Here is a 20567-nt window from a genome sequence, read left to right on the forward strand (position 1 = left end):
TGTGGCCCACACACATTTAATTTTGTCGTATCTTCCACTTTTATTATTTTTCAATTAGCTCAGATTTATTTATTCTCTTGGCAATAGTGTCTTTTAAATTTAGAATTATATGATAGACTACGATATTTTATAGTGTGAGACAGTTTTTCAAATATTATTTATTATTTTCATTTTAAATTTCTTTCATTATTCAATCTTTTCAATTTCCTTATTTTTTAAATATTTGCAGATTGAATATATTTACATTAATTCTTTTTTTAAGGTATAATTGACTGCTTGAATGCTCTTTTGTTAATAAATTTGTGTTGATATATATTTATCTCGTTAAAGAGTTTATTTAATCAAATCAATATTTATGCGATAAAGTTACATAAATAGTGTCAAGTTAAGGTTTTAAGAGAGAAAAAAGACTATACATATTAAAGTACTAATAACTTATTGGTCTAAGGGTTCTAAATTCGGTGTTAAGATTTTAAGTTTAAGTATTGTGAATTAAGAAAAAAAAGTTATAGTAAATGTATGATACAGTTAAAAAACAATTAGAGTACAGTAAATCTCATGTATAAATTGATAATCTATGATACAATAACCCTTTCCATAACTGTTCATGATAGGTAAAGGAAGGAATTTGTTTGAGAATGAAGGCTCCAACCAGAGGTTCGGTAAATTATTTCAACGTTTTCTTTCAACACCTCGTAATGTTTTGCTTACTGTGCGGCAAAAATACAATTCATAAATGTATTTTGAATTACACAATTTAAAAAATCTGTTTAATTCAAAACACATTTTCAGATTGTACAATCCAAATACTTATTCAGTAATCTGAAAAACATTTTTAATATAGATTTCAAATTATGTAATGCATAAATCCTTTAGATCCAAAAATATATTTAAAATTATACAATCTGGACTACATATCTAAATTAATCCAAAATATATTTTTAAAACGCCTAATTAAAAATTAGGACACATGGGCAATTTAAACTTTTGCAACAGTCCCTGAAGCTGCATGAAAATACCATAGGGATAGAGAAAGAAAGAACAATTATTTTGTTCTTGAGAGAAAGAGGCACAAGATAAATAAGGCAATAAAATCACTGGCAAACAGATGGAGGATGTGGCATAATTACCACAGAGTCATTTAAAAATGGTACATACAAACAAAAAATGCCATTATCTGGTATGGCCAAATTCACTGCGATTATTTCATATCTCCTTTTTTCTTATGACATCGTGAAATTTGTAATGAGGGAATCTCAATAGTTTTCCTAACGTTTTTATGAGATTCGGTCGTAGGAGATTGCCTTTTGGATTAGAATTTTACAAAACTTGATTTTCTTCATAGTTTGGACCATATAATAAGTGCAACATGTTATCCATCGGTGGCCAAACATGTGAATTTCATAAATTATAAGCATCAATCCTTACATAACAAAAAGACACTCAAATCCATTATTGATTTGATTACTAGATTCAAAACCCAAACCTATGTAGTCCTTAAGATCCATAAATGAAATGTCCTACTTACTGTGAGTCCATTCCTCCTTTGAATAAAGCCATTGAAGTGATCGAGTGAAAAAATGAATAGACATGTTAAGGAGATAGGGATTTATTTATTTATTTTTGTTTCTAAGCTCCGTAAGTATACTACCACCGAGTGCACCATAATATTTCGTTGCAAAAATCCTCAACAGAGAAAAAATATCCTTCAATTTCTGTCATCTTTTAACTAAAATTTTCATACAATAAAAAACGTAAGTGCTGGTTGACATATACCCAGACTGGGAAAAATAAAGATTACCGTAACATGATTAGTTGATAGAGCAGCCAAAATAATGTCTATGAATCATTTTCGCTTCGAGTTTGAGTTCTGTAAGTGATCTCCAGCATACTTGATAATAAACTGGCCTCGGACAAGATAGATTAAAACCGCTGACACAGGTACACAACATTTGCTTGCAACAAATTTTTGAAGGGAGATCGTCTTCCTTGCCCTGAAATTATCTTCTTTACACTCCTATAACATTTCCTGCAAACCTAGATAGAAAAGAAATTTCGTTCATTACTGATTATTTTAATGATGCATGCAATACTCAGAAGACTATGTGGATTATAAACTCCGTCCATTTCTACCCGACATAGCACCAGTATATATTTACAAACACAAATGAAGCAGATCATGTGGATGTAGAGTGCTATTCGCATTACCAATAAAGGTACATGGATCCTAGTTGTTTTCAATCCTTCTGTGCAATTGAATACCAAATACTGCATTTCTCTATCATTCTAACATGATTTATTTCTCAAAAAAATTAAGATAAACGTACACACAAATCCATACAAGCAGAACCTGGCTTGAGTGAGCAGAAATGTAAATATGTAAATCAATCAAGTTAACTATTACATAACTCTCAAAGAGATGCAACCATACCACCAAAATGTCACTATTATCTAGTAGACATTAGCCAAAAATGGTGAAGCCTGTTGGTATGGCATGGTTAATAATGTCCACAGTTGGTTGCTACTTAGTATCTGCAAGTTTCTAACTTAAAAGAACTCTGTTCCCTTTACCCAGTTACGTGAACAACTAAAAAATAGCACGACAGATATCAGAGTTCAAAATTTGACAAAAAGCACATCCAATTATCTATCAACCTAAAGCAGAGACGCAATAGCAAGTGATCATCTGGCTTCCGTGAATATTTACAGTTTATAAAGAAAATAGCCCCATCCACAAACATAGCTAGAAAGCAGAAAGGGATTTCCACTCTACCGCTGAACTTTTAAGTTCAGATCTAATTTATTTTTAAGGTTCAGATACACAATAAATAGGTCACCCAGAGGGCATGAGTTAAAATAGTTAAAAACAACATAGCAAACTACAGGCATGTTCTACTGTTACGGGCAAGACATATCAAACAAATATTAGGGTCAACACAGGTTCCTTACAGTGTGATACATAATAACAGAACCAAGCAATCAAGCTAGTTACAAGTTAGTAAGGAGCAGAACTACTAACCGGAGGAGGAAATAAATTATCTTTGAAGAGAATACCCGTTGCTCGTATCATACAAACAGAATACAGCACCAAAAAACTTATTCACTCGCTTCACCCTCGCAGAGTTCATCACTCGATTCACCCTCACAGAGTTCATCACTCGTTTCAACCTCTTCCTCCCCAGAATCCTCGCTTCTTAGCTCATCATTCTCCACCAACGAATTGTTGTCGTCATGTTTCAATGACCCATCCCCGCGATAGAGAAGCCCCGTCTGCATGACACGGTAGAACTTATCTCTATGTCGGACAAGAGGGTGCGGGTCAACCAGTTTCCCACTCTGGTACCCTTCCCTGAGAGTAATAGTGGTCGTTTTACACTTCAATGAGAGGTAAAAAATGCCGGGATACCGGGTGAAAATCCGGGTAAACTTGTGCGGAAGATTCAACTCATCCCTCAAGCTCCTCAAGTAGTTCCTCTTGGTTTTCTTGTGCAGAGTCAAACTCAAAAGCTCGTGCAGAACCCCAACCACGCGCTTCTCCATCAAATCGCTGTTGGGATCAATCTTGGAGGAATCAACATAGGGAGAAACATAAGGCAGCTTCTGAAACTCATCCATCCACGTCATCACCTTCTTCTGCGCGCCGTAACCCCTCGGAAACTTCATTGGAAAAGCCAACGCGGATTGTCCCCGCTTGAATTCCCGGTAGTGGGTCCCACACTCGTTTCTCTGCTGCAGCGCGGACACAGCGTATTCCTCGGGCCATCGTGCTAGTTTGAGCGAAGCGACGCCGTTGGACTTGACGAATTGGAAGTCGTTAGGGAAGTTGGGGACGAGGGTTTTCTCGAAGGAGTCGGGTAAGCCGAGGTCCCACTTCAGCGAGTGGAGGGAATAGAGTGACAGGGCGCGTGAGCGGGTCATCATGAGGAGCTTGGAGAGGCGTTCGACGGCGTCGTTTTGGTGAGCTTGGTGGAGGGCGAGTTCCTGGGAGTGTAGGAAAAGTGCAGTGTCGGTGAGGCGGAAGCAGGGAAGAGAGGGCCAGCGCGGGTGCGGGAACTCTTGAAAGAGTGTGGGGTAGCGGCGGAGGAAGCGGAGGACGGGGACGGTGAGGCCGAGGAGCTTCTGCCAGTCTGCCACAGATTTCGCCGTGAGGAAGGCGGTGGAGGAGCGGTTGATGGCGTCTTTCAGGAGGCATGCCGCTTTGAGATCGGTTTCCTTGTCGATGACGTGGTCGAGGCTTCGGTTCTTCACCCATTTCAAACGGACTTTCACTATGCCCCGCCATTGCTGCTTCATCCACGGAGTGACGCCATTTTTGTTCATCTCCCAACCTTGCAACAATCTTCCCCTAACCCCTCTTCGTGTTCGGCCATCATCACCGTCAGCCAATGGGCCCTCACCCACTGTCCAATAAAACATCGGCCCAAAATATAAGGCTTACCGGCCCAACAAAAACCATATTTTTTATTCTTGGAATAATATAAGCTTTATAAACATCAATCATCCTGAGGAGAAAAAAAATGTCATAGATAATGTTATTTTTACAATATATATTTTTATTATAAAAAATTGAAAAGCATACCACATCCTCTTTTTATTAATCGTGAAAGGCTTTCAATCTTAAAAAAGGTTAAAAATATAAAACACAATGAGTTATATTGCAAAAATTTTTTCTCATCACATTTAAGTAAAAAGTGAGATTCATAACATTTTTATTCTCACCTACTAAACCACTTTTTTTTTCTCACCTTCTTCCTCATTTCTTATTTTTATTTCTACTAAACTCATCCTTAAAATCAATTTATAAAGCTAGAATTATCTTTTAATTCTACATTTAGATGCTTATTTTGAGAAATACATGTGTACTTTAATGTATCATTTTTCTGGCATATCCCGACAACAATTACAAATCACAAATTATTGAAAGAACAAATCACAAATTATTAAAAGTACAAACGTTGTGTAAAAAAAAATATTGCAAGTACTTTTTCTTACGTCGAACCATACACATTTTAAATTTGTTGTCGGTCTTACGAATATTAAATTTATTCTTTTAATGCCTGTTTGAACTTCAACTTATTGATCTACAATAATACATGATCAAAATTTTCTTCAACTTTTTTTTTCTTATCAAAATTACTTTTAAATATAACTTTGTTCTGTATAAGATATATAATAATTCATGTAACAGTTCCTTTTTTTCAATATCTTATATTAAAAAACTAAAACCCTAATTGAAGTAAATTTTTAAAAATTTGAGTTTTTTTTTTAAATTTTAATTACAGTTAATATCTCAATTTTTTATTTATTATATACTGTTTTCCCTTATCTTTCTTTATCTGAAAAAACAGTTTGAATTCCATTATGATTATGATACATGCATGTTTGTTATCTCTTTCTTCACTGGTATGGTGTTGCAGAAAGATGAGGGATCTTCACAGTGTTGTTGTGACCATATATGAATCAATGCATGCTCCTTTCAATTACTTTCCCACAAAAATAACACAACCCTATATCATTTAGATGGTGAAACCCCTGTTGGAAAAGACTACACAACAGTGGAGATAGTGTCTTATTTCAATGCACTCAAATTAAGGTAAACAAAAAAGGTTATTATTCTTAAACAAGTATTCATAAGTACACAAAACATGAATCTAGTACTTTTGTGTGTATATACAGTGACTTGTTCGACTTCTCATAATTGTTTATTGTTTATTAGTTGGTTTAAGTTCCACAAAACCATTTAGAGATATATGAAACAAAGATCGAAAAAGGTTTAGTCTGAATTTAGGGTTAGGGTTAGGTTGAATTGAGCAATTATATAAGAAGCTAAATGTATAGCTTTCATTCATACACATTCTTTACTACTATAAATACCCACCAAATGCTCTTACAGTGTACAAAGCCAATAACTGAACCTTTCCAAAAGAGAAGATGAGAGGAGGGAATTGAAGAGAGCTAATTATATCATGGCATGCAGGTTTAAAGTCCAGGCGATGAAGTATGATTCACTTCTTTAATTTCCTTCTGGTTATTATGTGTTTAATCCATGTATTTCTAACAAAATTTGTTTGAGATGTAATTTCGTTTAAAGATAAAATTAAATCACAGAGTATGTAAATAAATACAGATTTTATCGTATAAATTAATTTTGTAAAATTAAATTAAAGTCCATTATGTTGTCTTTCTTTAATTTCTCTGCTTCCAAATTTTTCAACTTCAAATGTTAGAAATACAACTATGAATTTTTCTTGCATAGAATAGTTCTCATGTTTAATCAGATGTCAATTGTCCATGGAGATAAACAGATAAATTTCTTTTTTTTGTTCATATGTAACTTCTTGACCATATGCTGTGTACACCTAAGAAAATTCGTACTTCCTTGAGTAGCGACTGTGAGAGAAATATATAGATAAAAAAAGATATGTAATTACACCAAATATTACACTATCACTGATAAAGAAATCCAGTGATTAAGTTGTCTAATAAAGAAAATCGATCACTGTTAGAAATATAGTTTGGGTATTTTAAATTGAAAGATATAATATAATTTTATACGAAAACATCTTATCAAATATTTATCACTATTATATGTTAATTTTGTTCTTTATTATTGCATATTTTCCTCATTATAAATAAAAATATTCTTCTGTATTCACAACACACAAAATTCAACACGAGTTTCTCTATTCTCAACATAGTACCAGATAACATTTATGATGACCAGTTTTGTAATCTTGTCGATAATCGACAACTAGAATTTGATAACATACATTGTCAAAATCTAGACGTAATTTTAACTTAATCAACACCATACAAACTTACAGAGTTTTTTTGTCTATATCTTACAATGAGTCGGCCACAAGATCATATCATGATTACTCCATTCACATCAAGATTGGTCCATTCTTTGAATTGCATAAAAAATACAATGAATAACAAAAATTTTGCTTCAAAAAAGAACATGCCTTAGTGGATGAACAAATAGCTAGAAGTCAATTTTACCACTGAAATTTATTTTCAGTAGAATAACTCTAATTAATATAACTTTCCCAATGCTCATATGGTTTCCTTGAACCATAACTCCGCTAAAGTAGACCAATACAAGTAATATTTTTCGATTGAATTTAGCCGCTATAATAGGAAGTGTTAAAAAAAAGAACATGCATGACCTACATAAACCATTTCAAGTGCACAAGACACATTGTTAAGGAGAAAAGTCGAGAACTAAGGGAAAAACTAAAAACCAAGGGTAGAAATCAAGAACCAAAATGCTAAAAACAAGAAAATCCAAAAAGGAAAGCTTTATAAAAATGTTGAGCATGCATATGCTACTAAGAATGGATAATGCTCAACAATTCACCCTACATGGTGTTCACGTAAGACGTATACTACTTTTGAGTAACAACTATAACAGCCAAACTCATTTAATAACTTTTTGATTGAACAACAAAAGTAATAAAAAATTACACTTAGGCGGTAAAATTAAATTAAATCTACATATTAGTATTCTCGTAACCACTTTCTATTTTATATCAATATAACATTTTGAATTTGTCAGCTTTATGATGATCATTGCAGATACAAAACAGCCTAAACTCTGAATATTTTCGCTACAGTAGTGAGAGATATTGAAAGTCCCAAGCTCATTATCCACATGAACGGAAGGGATTGAGAATGGGGCGATTAGTTAACTGATACATGTATAGAACCCAATGGAAACGTACGAAGAAAATTTAGTTTATAAGGAAAACGATTGGGCAAGATATGGGCGAAAATAAGTAAGGCATTATCATAATTTTTCTAAGGCAAAGTTGACATGATACAAAGCAGATCATTTCAAGGCCCCCCACAAGGAGATACCTGGGAAAAAGACAAAGGTATGATCTACCACTTTTACAATAACTTATCAACCAAACGTTTCTTTCGACCTTTTTTCTTTGTGTCTCTCTGGATCTGACCTACACAAAATGAAAACATCGTCAAGACGTATCAAAAGACCGAAAAAGACACCAACTTAAACTGCAGTACTGAGCAATACGTATCAAAAGACCGAAAAAGACAAAATAAACTACAACCAGCACTTCTGTAAAGTGCAGTCAGCAATACAGCAAAAGGGTAAGTAAAGCAGATGCAAATACGTATCCTCCTTATTATGGTGAAATTTTTCATCTAAAATCATTTAACTTAACAATGTCAACATGCCGAATGGAAATTTTTCAATACCAGAGGACAAATTTTCTTTTGGTATCAGATACACTGCAGTATTATTTTATCAATGCATGCATCGCTTGAAGTTCTTGGGACCAATAACAAAAGACTCCTATATCAAACTATTTTGAACTTCAGGCACTTTCATCATCTCTCCCTTCACAATTCCCACTCTTTCCCATCTCTCAGCCAACGAAAATGAGCATTCCTCTAAAGTCATTTGCTGCCCTAATCTCAGCCAAGGAATCATCTATTATTTCTTTTTATACTTCAATGTGTCAAACAGCAAGGTCATGAGACCAAAATTACATCAATGTTGGCGTGCTCATTCACATTCTTGACTTACTATACTTTGTTGTTAAGATCACCAAAAACACTTCAAAGTGGTAAGGTAAATCTCATTCTTCACTCTGTAATCAATAGTCTTGCACATAGAGGAAGATCGAAAATATGCCTAGTACATGGATTAATAAACTTACATATTGGTGTTGCAGTTTCACCAACTTAAGCATGAAGCTACCAGTAAATATGCCTAGTACTAATTACCTACAATCCGTAGACTATAGTGGCAAAGGTTCTTACATGGACAGACAGATGTAGCAGTAGAATTGTGTTTGGGACAACCCTCATATCGAGAGACTGATATAATGGCAATAGGCTTTAAGGAGCTTAAAGAAGCTATGTCTACTAGAAGAGAATAGAAATTAATAGAAAGAAATAAAAAGAAAATATAAACAATTTAGATCAATTACTTTTAAATCAAATTTAATTTTGTGATAAAAGCGAACAATGCAATAAATAATGTAAAATCAGGATGCAACCAGCTGTATAACTAACTCTTTATGAATTAAGTAGTAAACTTCAATTCACAAGTATGAATATAGGCTTTCCAATACACATTTTGAATTTCAATGCTAACAGAAAATGAGTCTTAAGCTGTTCATTAATTATGACAGAATTACAAATGCCAAGTTGTTGATCTTTCCAGAAAGATGATAACCACTAACACTAATCAAGCACAAAAGAAGAAAATATAAAATAATAATAATAATAATAATAATAATAATAAGGGAAGAGATGATGGCACCTGAAGTCATCGCCTAGATCTATTCCTGCAGCAGCGAAACTCGGCTAACAGAGCTATATGATCAGAGGACCATTCAGGAGAAGGAAGTGCTGTGTCTTTCCTCAAATTCTCCTCATCCAATAGTTCCAACAATGACTCCACAACCAATGAATCCGCTGAAACCACAAAAAGACATCACTTCATAAACTGTAAACAAATGACCAGGATGTTAAGTTGATCACATTAATTACATCATTGCAAGATATCACACCTGTGTAAAATATGTAATCTAGAGAGCCAATAAAATCTCTGGTTACATTAGTGAATAAAGGTTCATTTGTTGCATTGTCTAGTCTCCGTTTATGCTGCTCAAATCCAAGACCAACCGTTCTTGCAAAGGATGAATAAGCACTGACCTAAAATTGAGATAAATCCACAACCAGAAAAGAAAAAAAAAACAACTAAAATCAGGAACAACCATTTTGGGGAAAATACATAATATATAAGCAATTCTTCAATACATTACCAGTGGCAACTGATGAACCAGCTTGCTGTGAGGACGCAATATATTAAGTGGGTCAACAGCTAAATCAGGATGGGATGGGTCTACCTTTCCCATTGCAAGAAGTGCATGAGGAGCACTACAGAAAAATAAGAAAATAACTTTAAGAAACAAATTATTGACAATAATAAAAGACCCTTGCAGAAGAAACAAATAATATAACCAGAAAGTAAACAGACCTTCCTGGAACTGAATTAAAGTCCCCACAAACCAACATTGGAATGTCTGCACTAGCAGCAATTTTCTCCAATCCTTTCAAAAGAGTGTGCACCTAAAAAGAAGAGGAAATTCATAAGTGTCATGTTCCAAATAAACACACTATTCAATATGATGAAGCAAAAGAAATTACTTACCTGCCAGAGTTTGACATCCTTTAAATCTTGATGAACATTTACATGGGTATTTGCCTAAAATCCACAAGCAATATATGACTTAGTAATAGAGATTGTGTTACTAAAAAAAGTAATTTAACCCAAACTCACAAAAAGGGACGAGTGAAATATTGCATATCTTTATTTGACCTAATGATGATTTAAACAAAAAAAAGGAACTAAACCATACACGCATTAAATTAAACATTTAGACTTAATTTATGTAAAAAGAAAATCAAGAGTTCTTGTATCAGAACAACCATCATCCTAAAAATAATAAACCAAAAGCTGCTTAAGACAAAAAGCCATAAACAGATATTACAAAAACTGTTATAACAATGCATGACTAAGAAGAGAGCACCCTGAGAAAACAAAAGGCATACAACATAGATATAAAGTATACATCATGGACCTTGAAGGTAAGAGAATGCAAGACCATCTTGGTTGAAACAAATAAAGAAAAGTAAGAGTTTACCACGCAAAGAAGCTGTCTTTTCCCAGGATTGTCAACAGGCTGGTTAACTTTTGCTTCTAAAACAACTATTAATGCAACATTATCCTAAGAATGTATAGAAAACGTGGTAAGGACTCCACAATAAGAGAATCATTATTTCAAAGTAATATGCAATCTTTAGTGCAATAAGCTACCTTAACCAGTCTATTCAAGGCAGTTTTCTTCTGAGTGGTTGGAATCACAGCATCTGTTAAAGACTGTGCAGCCTTATTAAATTCAACCTGCAAACAAGCAGATATCCCTTTATGTTGTGTACAAACCAAAGAGAACAGACATACAGTGATACACACAAATTTCAACCTCGTATTTTTTCACATGTGAAAATCTGTCCCTACGGAAGAATGTCGCACACCCATCAATTGTATTAACGTTGCCACTATATACCTGCAAACCGACCATAAATGACTTAACATCAAAAAGGAATTTAAAAAAACGATGAATCAAACCATAATAAATCAGAATACTATAACAACCTCATTTGTTTTCCTTTTGTAAAGACCATAATAGCCATGTTTGTCCAGTTCAGGAGAAAAAAATTCTTCATAATGATCACTTTGAACCTGGGAAAATATAGATTGCATGTCACGCAATAGAAATTATTAGAATGTTGAATATAATGCATTCTAAGTAATGCATTTACTAGAACATCATACCACTTCCAGCAACAACAACCCCAGCCCCCAGCCCCCCAAAAAATTGAAATCCACCCATGTAAAAGCATGGAAATTTAAGCCCTAATTATTTAAAATTCATTCAAAACCACTAGCAATCAACATTCAAAATAAAATATTACAATGAGCTACTGGTGGAAACCTTGTTTCATGTCCCCAAGTCCATAATAAAGCCTTATTATATAAACCATTTGAAATTGAACATGACTATCAAAAGAAAACTTGGAAATAAATGAGTTCAGGATCAGTAGTGTTATTAGAAGTAGTTTATTGGCCAATAAAATCATAGCCAAAAGAGCATTTGCATACCTCTTGAAGACAAATAATATCAGCACGGTAAACAACTATTTCTCGTAACAAATTTTGCCTGCGATATGGCCAGGAAAGAGCCCATGAAGGGCAGTAATTGTATAGATCATTTGAGGCATATGAATCAGACAATATGTTGTATGATAGAACAGTAAATGTTCCTGATGATGTTATACGTGCATCAGCATCCAAATGTCCCATCCCCTCAACATGTATTATTCGGCGTGGGCTAGGCGAGGGGGCAGGAATGACACGGGATGTTAGTAGAGTGCTAGCATGCCCTACAGTAAGTTTAGTCTCTGCATCAACTACAGCACACTCAAATTTAAGGACATGACCAATGTCATCAGCTGTTGGTGTATACGTCTTGGATCGTCCAACTTCAAACCAAGTTTCACCACCACTTCGTTGAGTAATGGCAGCTGGATACACGGGTGCAGACCCGTTTGTCAAACTAGCACTTGATGCAGAGGAAGATAAGGTGGTACTGATTGATCCAGATCCAGAATTATTAAATCGCCCAAATAACTCTTCTTCCTCATTTCCATTTTCATTACCTGAACTTGCAGCACGATCATGTAAGACACGGTGATGCTGCCAAGCATCTGAAAAACACTTTGGAGTGCAGTGGTAACTTTTGGCAACAGGTATCTTAGCCTTTAGACAACCAAGGCACTGCAGAGTGGCCTGCTCAGATGGATGTACACTACAAACAGCAACCTTTTTATCACTCTGTACACGATACCTTGCATAGATTACCAAACACGTGTCAAATGACAGAAGCAGAAAAGGTTCAATACTTAGATCTGCATCAGCTCAATCAAAAAATTACATAAAGGTAGTAAATGGGGATCAAAGTGCAATTCATAATCAAAATTATCAAACGATTATTTAAGCAAAATCCACCTAATAACATTAACAAAACTCTTTCAATAGTTATCCAATTTAGGGTAATAATGGAATAACTTTGATAGTTCTATACAGGTCCAAACTTCAAAAAAAAAGGTGAAAAAACAGATAACACCAAACACATCATACTAAATTATGAAATAGAATTACATCAAAGCATGTATCAAGTAAACACATGACTAACATTATAACTGGACCAGATACATTAGGCAATGTCTATTCATCAGCAAAAAACACCAGCAGAGATGAGATGCCATCCCTGACAGATTGATTAAACCTACTACACACATTGTCCTCTCCTACACACATGAAATCGCAATAATCACATACAAATTGATGGAAAGGAAATTCATTATTTTGCATTGGGAGCTTCTGAATAAAACTTTACTTGGATAGTGATTTATTGAGAAGGTGGAATATGTTATAGCATTCCAAATGCAAACTAGTTTGTGAATGAAAACCTGCGCAGACTGATACTTCTAAAGACTAGAACCAAAAACGAAATATAATCAGGCGATACATCACAGCCTAATAGAATTCAATACTATCCTTGAAATTTTGAATAATAAAATCAATTAACAACAATGAATAAGCAAAAAAAAGTCTCACGAAAATAGTAAAGGAGACAGGACCCAAGTAACCACGAGACCACCAAAGAAAAATAAAAAGAACTTCTTTCAATTATAATCCCCTGTCTCGATATTTTTTTCTCAGACTTCTACTTCAGTCATAATGCAACACGGAGACATCAAAAGACACAAAATTAATAGAACTACCTGAACTATCCCCTTAATTGATAAGGCAATAATCAAAACTGCTGGATAACCATAATGTGCTTAATTTAATCACCACAAAATATACACTAAAAAAAATTGAAAAGTCAACCCAAATAGGGCCAAAATAAAATACAAGTAAACATTGAAAGAGAGAGAAAATACCCTGCTAATACACACTCAACAACAAGTATCTAGGAGCATACACACTTCACTCTTGTCTTTAGTAACACAAAATTCAAAAGCACGCAGACATTGAAACTCACATATCAACCAACTAAGAGTAACAAAGAAAAATCTGATAGACAACGAAACGCCACTTAGGTAACAAATAGGAACCAACAGTGTTGGGTAGGAAAAAAACCGATAGAGAATTCAGAAAAAGAAAAAAAAAACGGGGGGAGGAATGATAGACGAGCAGAACTAACCACTTGTAGCGCAAAAAATGGCCGTCTAACGGGGCGGCTTCGGGACATCGTCGGTGGTAACGGTCTTGTCAGGTCGGCGTAGGAGCACGTAAGGCGTGAGCTCACAGCCTACAATGGGAATATCAGAAGGGAGGTGCACGCGCAGCACGCTCAGCATGCTTCACTCTTGGCAATCGTCACCACACTGTAACCCTATCAACCACGCCTCCGCCGCAACACCACGCTCGCACCTCTCGCGGAGCCGGATTCCGGCCGGATCCGCCATTTACTTCACCCCAATACCCGCCAGCCTTGAGGGACCTGCCCAATCCAAACCCTGTTGCGCAATCGGAACCACCCCCGGATCTTGCAGGGAAAGGGAGGGATCGAGATTTGACGTTCTTGAGAGAGAAAGTTGGGTTCTAGAGAGAGAAACAGAAAAATAAATAATATAAGATTGAAGATATTAGGGTTTTACAGGGGAGTGGAACTAATCCCTTCCCTTCCGCTTCTTCCTCCTTGTTTTTTATTTTTTTTTTAATTATTGAGACCTTGTGGGGAGAGAGAAAGAGGATCTATGGGTTATAATTATGAATACATTATGACTTTGTTTTCTCTTCTTCCTATTTTCTCTGTATACTCACATTTTATTTTATTCCATTTTTACACTCACATCATCATAAATCCATATATATTATAACAAAATATTATAATATTTATAATACTTGTTTTAGGAGTTTAAGCTCAGGTGAAAATAAGTTAAGCTTTTTGTGAAGCAATTAGTACAATTGTACCTACAAAAATAACATCTATCCTTCCTACTGTAAACATCCATCTATGTTGGAATCGAATAAAGACAGTGTTGTCCTTTTAATTCATGTGATTATTATTAATTTAAATATTTTTTGTGAAGTTTTAATTGTTAAATAAAATACTTAAATATGTTTTTATTTTTAAAAAATTATATTTCTGCTTATTTTTAGAAAAAAATGTTATTTTCAGCCATCAATATTAATTTATGAACTTTTCGTTTTTTAAGAATGATATATAGTGATTGAAAATATGTTAATACAATGTTCATTCTTTTTAGAAAAAAATTAAATACGATTTTGTCTCTCAAGTAAAATTTAAAATTAGTTTTTATTTAAAATTTTTAATCAATTTAGACTTTTATTTTTAAAAATGTACAAAGTTAGTCGTTTTATCTAAATTTTGTTAAATTTATTTAATGTTTGAAATATATTTTATGATCAACTTAACCAAATTTTATTAAAATGACTATATTTAAGTATTTCTAAATATAAATGACTAAATTGATCACAAATTTTAAAAATAAACTAATTTTAAACCTAAAAAACCAAAAACATTTAATCATTTCTTTTAAACATGACTCAGGTCTCCCGATTTATAATCCGATATCAAAGTATAAAATGAAAGAATATTATATATATATATATATATATATATATATATATATATATATATATTATATATATTTTTGATTGGGTTCAATCTCCTACTCTAATGGGATTATTATGCATTAGGGTGTGTTCACTTGAAGGAGTGGATATGGGAGAGAGTTTGAAGATAGATTTGTGTAGATTTGGATAGATGAATTTTTGTGTTTTTTTGAGTGGATTTAGAAAGTAAAGTGAGTAGATTTGAAGATAAGTTTTATAAAAGTTAGTGAAAGATTTGATTGATGTGATAGATAAAATTAATTGTAAAAATAGATAAAATTAAAAAATTACTAAAATACCCTTAATAAAAATATAATTTTGTAATTTAATATTATAAAAATAACTATAATTAATTAATACAAATTAAATAAAATATTTAAATTATATGAAATCTTAAAATAAAAAAATAAATATATATTTATATATATTATTAGTTGTTATATATAAATATATGAATTATTATATTTTAAATAATATTTTAATTATTAATGATTATTATATTATTAATTATATATATATATATTATATTATTATAATTTATTATATATATATATATATATAATAAATTATAATAATAAATAAAATATATATATATATATAATTAATAAAATAATAATAGTATATTATAATTAATAATTAAAATAAATATATATTTATATAAAATTGAAAGAGGGTATAAATGTAAAATAATATATTATCTTCTTAAATCCTTGCAAAATGAAGTGATGAACTTTCAGACTAATCTCGCAAATCCATCTCTACTTTTCTTTTCAAATCGTATCATGAGAACATAAATTTTTTTAAAATCCACCCTCACAAATCATTCTCTACAGGACAATACATACAAACGAACGGGTCCTTAGTCTTTCAATTTTGTGAATTCATATTTGTCTGTGACAATATGCAAGTTATTTAGTTTTGTGTTTGAATTATGGTTTTCATGTAAATAGTATGTTGTTTCTATGAATCTTTTCCTGAATATGAAATATTGAATACTTAAATTGCTTGTTATTTTGATCTTTTTTATTATTGAATTATGAATTGTGTATGGATAGTGACAATGAAATAAAACAACATAATAATAGATATTGTCATATTGATAATAATTTAATTAAATCACAATATCGACCATCAAGAAAAAACATTATATCAATCTCACTTTCAAACTTTTTTATTCTCTAACTTTAGAATTGGTAAATTAGCTACTTTTTTTATTTAGCAAAGTAAAAAGTACGTGTAAATGTACAAATAAAACAATAGCAGTAGCATATTTTAGCTCAATTATTTTTTTATTTTATAAAACTATATATTTTTGTCTCTTCTGTCGTATAGATTAAACAATTTTTTTAATAAAGCATAATTTAAGAAACCAATTGAGTCTGGTGGATCATAATAAATATAAATTTGCATATCTAGATTTATTGTGGTACCTCTATAAACATATTCAATAATAACCATTTTTTCTCAAAAATGTATCAGCTACATTCTTAACTTAGTCCTAAGTTTATCTAGTGAGAAATTTGGTAAAAAAATGTCTCCATACCATACAATTAATTCAATTTCCTTGTAAACTTTTTTGCTGAAACTCTCAATTTAATTTTTTTTGTCCGAAGATAAAAAGTGTCAAACATTTTCTCATATGCTTGAAACCATGTAGTTAATTAATAATCAATTTTATATAAATAAAAAAACTTGTTTAATCTTCTTGTTAATTTAACATATTTGTGTATAAGCATGTTAAAATAATATATTATAGATAAGAATAGTAGATATTATACATATGAACTTGTAATACTTTGATGGAACAGTCCTATTTATTAAGTTAAAGTTTGGGATTGAAATTAGTAATAGGTGGAAAGTATAAAAATGATACTTAAAAGATTTATTTTGATACTAATTTTATGTCCATTGGTTATTTATTTTGTATTGTTATCAAATTAATTATAAATATGATTTAGCTACATTTTTAAAAGTAAGTTAAGTTTAAATTTATAATATATATTTAGAAATGTTACTTTTAATTTAGTCGGAGATTTTTTAATCATAGATATTCATGGTTGATAAAGTTTACTATGTTCATGGTTCATCAACTATTAAAAATTTTCATAATGAATTTGTTATAAAATTTTAAAAAATAAATTGTTTATTATTTTTTTTTAATTTTAATTAATAGGTAATTTTTTATAATTATTTTTTATAAAATTATAAAATTTCGTAAGTATTTCTTATAAAATTTGTTATGAAAAGTATTTTATATAAAATATTCTGCAAATAAATTAACAATAAATTTTTACAATTTTTTTATCATAATAAAATTTAAAAATATTTTTTAAAAAAATAAACAAAATTTATAAAAAATGAGTTCTTTTAGTAGTCCTATGCAAAGTTTGCAAGATATATTATCATATTATTTTGTATACAAAATGTTATCCTGTAATGATTTTCTTCAAAATATCCATTTTATTTGCTTTGCAAGTTCTTAAATATTAACAGTTTTTATATCGACAAAAACAAAAAAGGAGAAAAAAAAAATAATATAGAGCATATGAAAATAAAAGGTCTTCAATCTGCCAACACAAGTGGTCCCAAATGATATTCTTTATTGCAACACCTCAACCATTCCACGTTTTTTCTTATATAACTTCATTTCTTTACTATTCACTATTCACTTTTATGTTCGCAAATCATTTTCTGTCATCTTAGGTTAATTCCTAAAATCTTAAAACAAATAATTTATTATTTTCTTATAACGTATTCAGCATCAGCATCTTCTGATATTTGTTTGTGGTAATATATATGCATTTTAATCTAAACAATATCATATAACTGACTAAGTAAAAATAAATAAAAATTGTAAGTAGTTGGATTCAGAATCACATGACATGTCTTAGAAGGACCAAGATTAATTTATGAAAAAGCATAATTATGAATATATATATATATATATATATATATATAAAGAAGGAAATCAAATTTGAAATAATATTTTTAAAAATAGGATAGGACTTCCAATATCAATTAAAAAAATGAATATAAAATATGTAGTCACGAAGAAAGATAAACTTAAACAATTCTAAAAAGCCAAAATCTCAGGACTATTGAAAACAACCTACAAGCAAACTAGTGGTTTTGAAACCAGAAGGAGTATTAAATTATGTAAAACTTATTTTGTTTAATAAAATTTATGAGTATTAAATTGAATCAATATAATCGTTGGTTTGACAGATTCACTGAATATGTTAAATTTAGCAAGTTTGGCATAATTTAAAAACTAGTTAACTCTTTACCAGTTAATTTAATTTTCAACACTTAATATACTCTAAAGAGTGTATCCATAAATGGTAAACTTATCCAAAGTTTAATATGTACAATCATAAAAATAACAAAACATAATTCGAAATATAAGTTTTCTAAATGTTTATCGTATAACGAATTATCAAGTAAAATAGATATCCAAAGCATATGAAGTAAATCTCCTTCCACCAAATTTATGACTCAACAGATATATAATTTCATAATAAATGAAGAATGAGAAATTTGTAAATATTTATTAAAAAAGTAATTATCCACTCTAACAAAATATCTAAATCATAAAAACTTTCTGTCTATAATTTGAAGTTGATAAGTTAATTTTTTTTATCAATAATTATATTTTTTAGAAGATGGTATTGAATATATCAAGACAAATCACCAGTGTAAGCTTTTATTTTTATTTTCTATTACTGATTATGTACATTTTTTTTTCTTGGAGTTTGAAAACGATACATATTCAAGTTGTCTCAATCAAAAAAAAAAAGGGGAATATGGAGATAATTTAAACAAGTAGGTATATTTGTTGTGTAGTTTAATGTCTTGAAAAGGACATCAACCTAATGAATACTGAAATTGTTCTTTTTAAGATAAAGTAGCTTAACATATTCTAAACATATGGTTTTTTACATTTACTCAATTAAGTTCAGTTTAAATATGTGATGAGATGAGAAGTGATATTATCTTTTATATTAGAAAGGGATTTCATTTAAATTTGTCATGCATGTTTAATTGGTATATATTATTTTTTGATTGAATGGATTAAATGGAGGGTTAGGATTAGTTTTTTTTTTTAATTACAAATTTTATTTTGTTGACAAGTGTCATAAATTTTATGAACTCAATATCTTTTATATATTTTTTAAATATTTTGACTGCAATTGGAGTAACCAACTTGATGGATTTGATTTTTTTTGTTAATGATCTTTGAATATTCAGTACTTTATTAGTTTTGTTAATAATTTTCTTAAATCTTTGAGATTTACACTTATTTGTAAAATATAAATTAAATGTTTATCTTTTTCACTTTTATTAAATATTTTGAAATGTATGAAAGTTAAAAAATAAAATAACAATAAAAAATAAAAATAACAAAAATAAAAAATGATAACACTGAATCAATCCAACCCGACTTAGTTATCAATAAATTTAAAAAATTTGAACTGACTCTCACCACGCGTTAGTAGGTTAAATATGTTAACTCAATTAATTAAAAAATTTACAATTTTCTTTTCCTCAATCCTAAAAAAAACACTAAATTATAATTTTGATTAAATTCTAAATAAAGTCAAAACATATTATAAGTTCATAAATTCGCAAAATTTACCTTCGATCGAAAGAAAATGTACTAAAAATTGAAGAAAAGTGAAATTAAGTTGATAACTATAAGTTTGGTGTGTCATTTTATTTTTCAAATTTTTATCTTAAACACCTTTACACAATTGTATTTGTTCTAAATATTTATATAAAGTTCTATCATTCATTTTACTTGTATAATTGTATTTGCTCTAAATACTTATACAAAGTTCTATAATTTATTTTACACGAAAAATTAGAGTTATTCTATTTTAATGAGAAAGTTAAATTAAAAAATAACATTTAAAGTTATGTTTTTAATATAATTTAATATTTAAAATTTATTGATAGGTCAGTGAGTTCATCCAAATTAAATCCAACCATGTTGCACCCCAAAACGTTCAAAATTTAAACATGTTTCCACCAAACCCTAGCAATTCCGTTCAAATATATATGTTCAACTTCTATCAAGCATATATGTCATCCAACACATAGAAATTATAGTAATTATGTCTTTCAAAATCAAGAAACATTATATGACAATTTATTCCATGGATATAAAACAATAGTGTTACTTCTTAAAAGAATTATAGCATCCATCATATTAGTTATTTAATTGTTAAAGTTACAATCCATTATATTAGTTATTTAATATTTACAGTTACATTTTCTTTAATCAAATTAATCCTTAGCAATTCCAATTTAAGAATGG

The 20567-nt window shown here is 30.6% G+C and overlaps 2 protein-coding genes across 2 annotated transcripts; both read right to left on the bottom strand.

Annotated features, from left to right (window-relative positions):
* Positions 1 to 1658: 1658 nt before the first annotated feature.
* Positions 1659 to 4457, bottom strand: LOC114164383 (protein WHAT'S THIS FACTOR 9, mitochondrial). The gene is made up of 2 exons (XM_028049037.1): positions 3020 to 4457; positions 1659 to 2037 (listed from the first exon to the last, which is right to left on the bottom strand). The coding sequence occupies exon 1, from the start codon at positions 4414 to 4416 to the stop codon at positions 3097 to 3099; it is 1320 nt and encodes a 439-aa protein (XP_027904838.1). The 5' UTR covers positions 4417 to 4457; the 3' UTR covers positions 1659 to 2037; positions 3020 to 3096.
* Positions 4458 to 7765: 3308 nt separating this feature from the next.
* LOC114185169 (carbon catabolite repressor protein 4 homolog 1-like) lies at positions 7766 to 14358 on the bottom strand. Its single transcript, XM_028072737.1, is given in 13 exon segments — positions 7766 to 7953; positions 9296 to 9450; positions 9546 to 9690; positions 9801 to 9915; positions 10016 to 10107; positions 10190 to 10243; positions 10683 to 10766; positions 10856 to 10942; positions 11022 to 11105; positions 11195 to 11281; positions 11702 to 12446; positions 13812 to 13857; positions 13860 to 14358. Coding segments are annotated over 12 exon segments (1797 nt in total). The 5' UTR covers positions 13969 to 14358; the 3' UTR covers positions 7766 to 7953; positions 9296 to 9301.
* Positions 14359 to 20567: the final 6209 nt, after the last annotated feature.

Source organism: Vigna unguiculata, chromosome 1, assembly GCF_004118075.2.
Source record: "Vigna unguiculata cultivar IT97K-499-35 chromosome 1, ASM411807v1, whole genome shotgun sequence".
NCBI lineage: Eukaryota > Viridiplantae > Streptophyta > Magnoliopsida > Fabales > Fabaceae > Vigna > Vigna unguiculata.

Excerpts from the sequence above, each read along its gene's own strand:
- LOC114164383 (XM_028049037.1), bottom strand. The coding sequence starts at position 4,416 with ATGTTTTATTGGACAGTGGGTGAGGGCCCATTGGCTGACGGTGATGAT.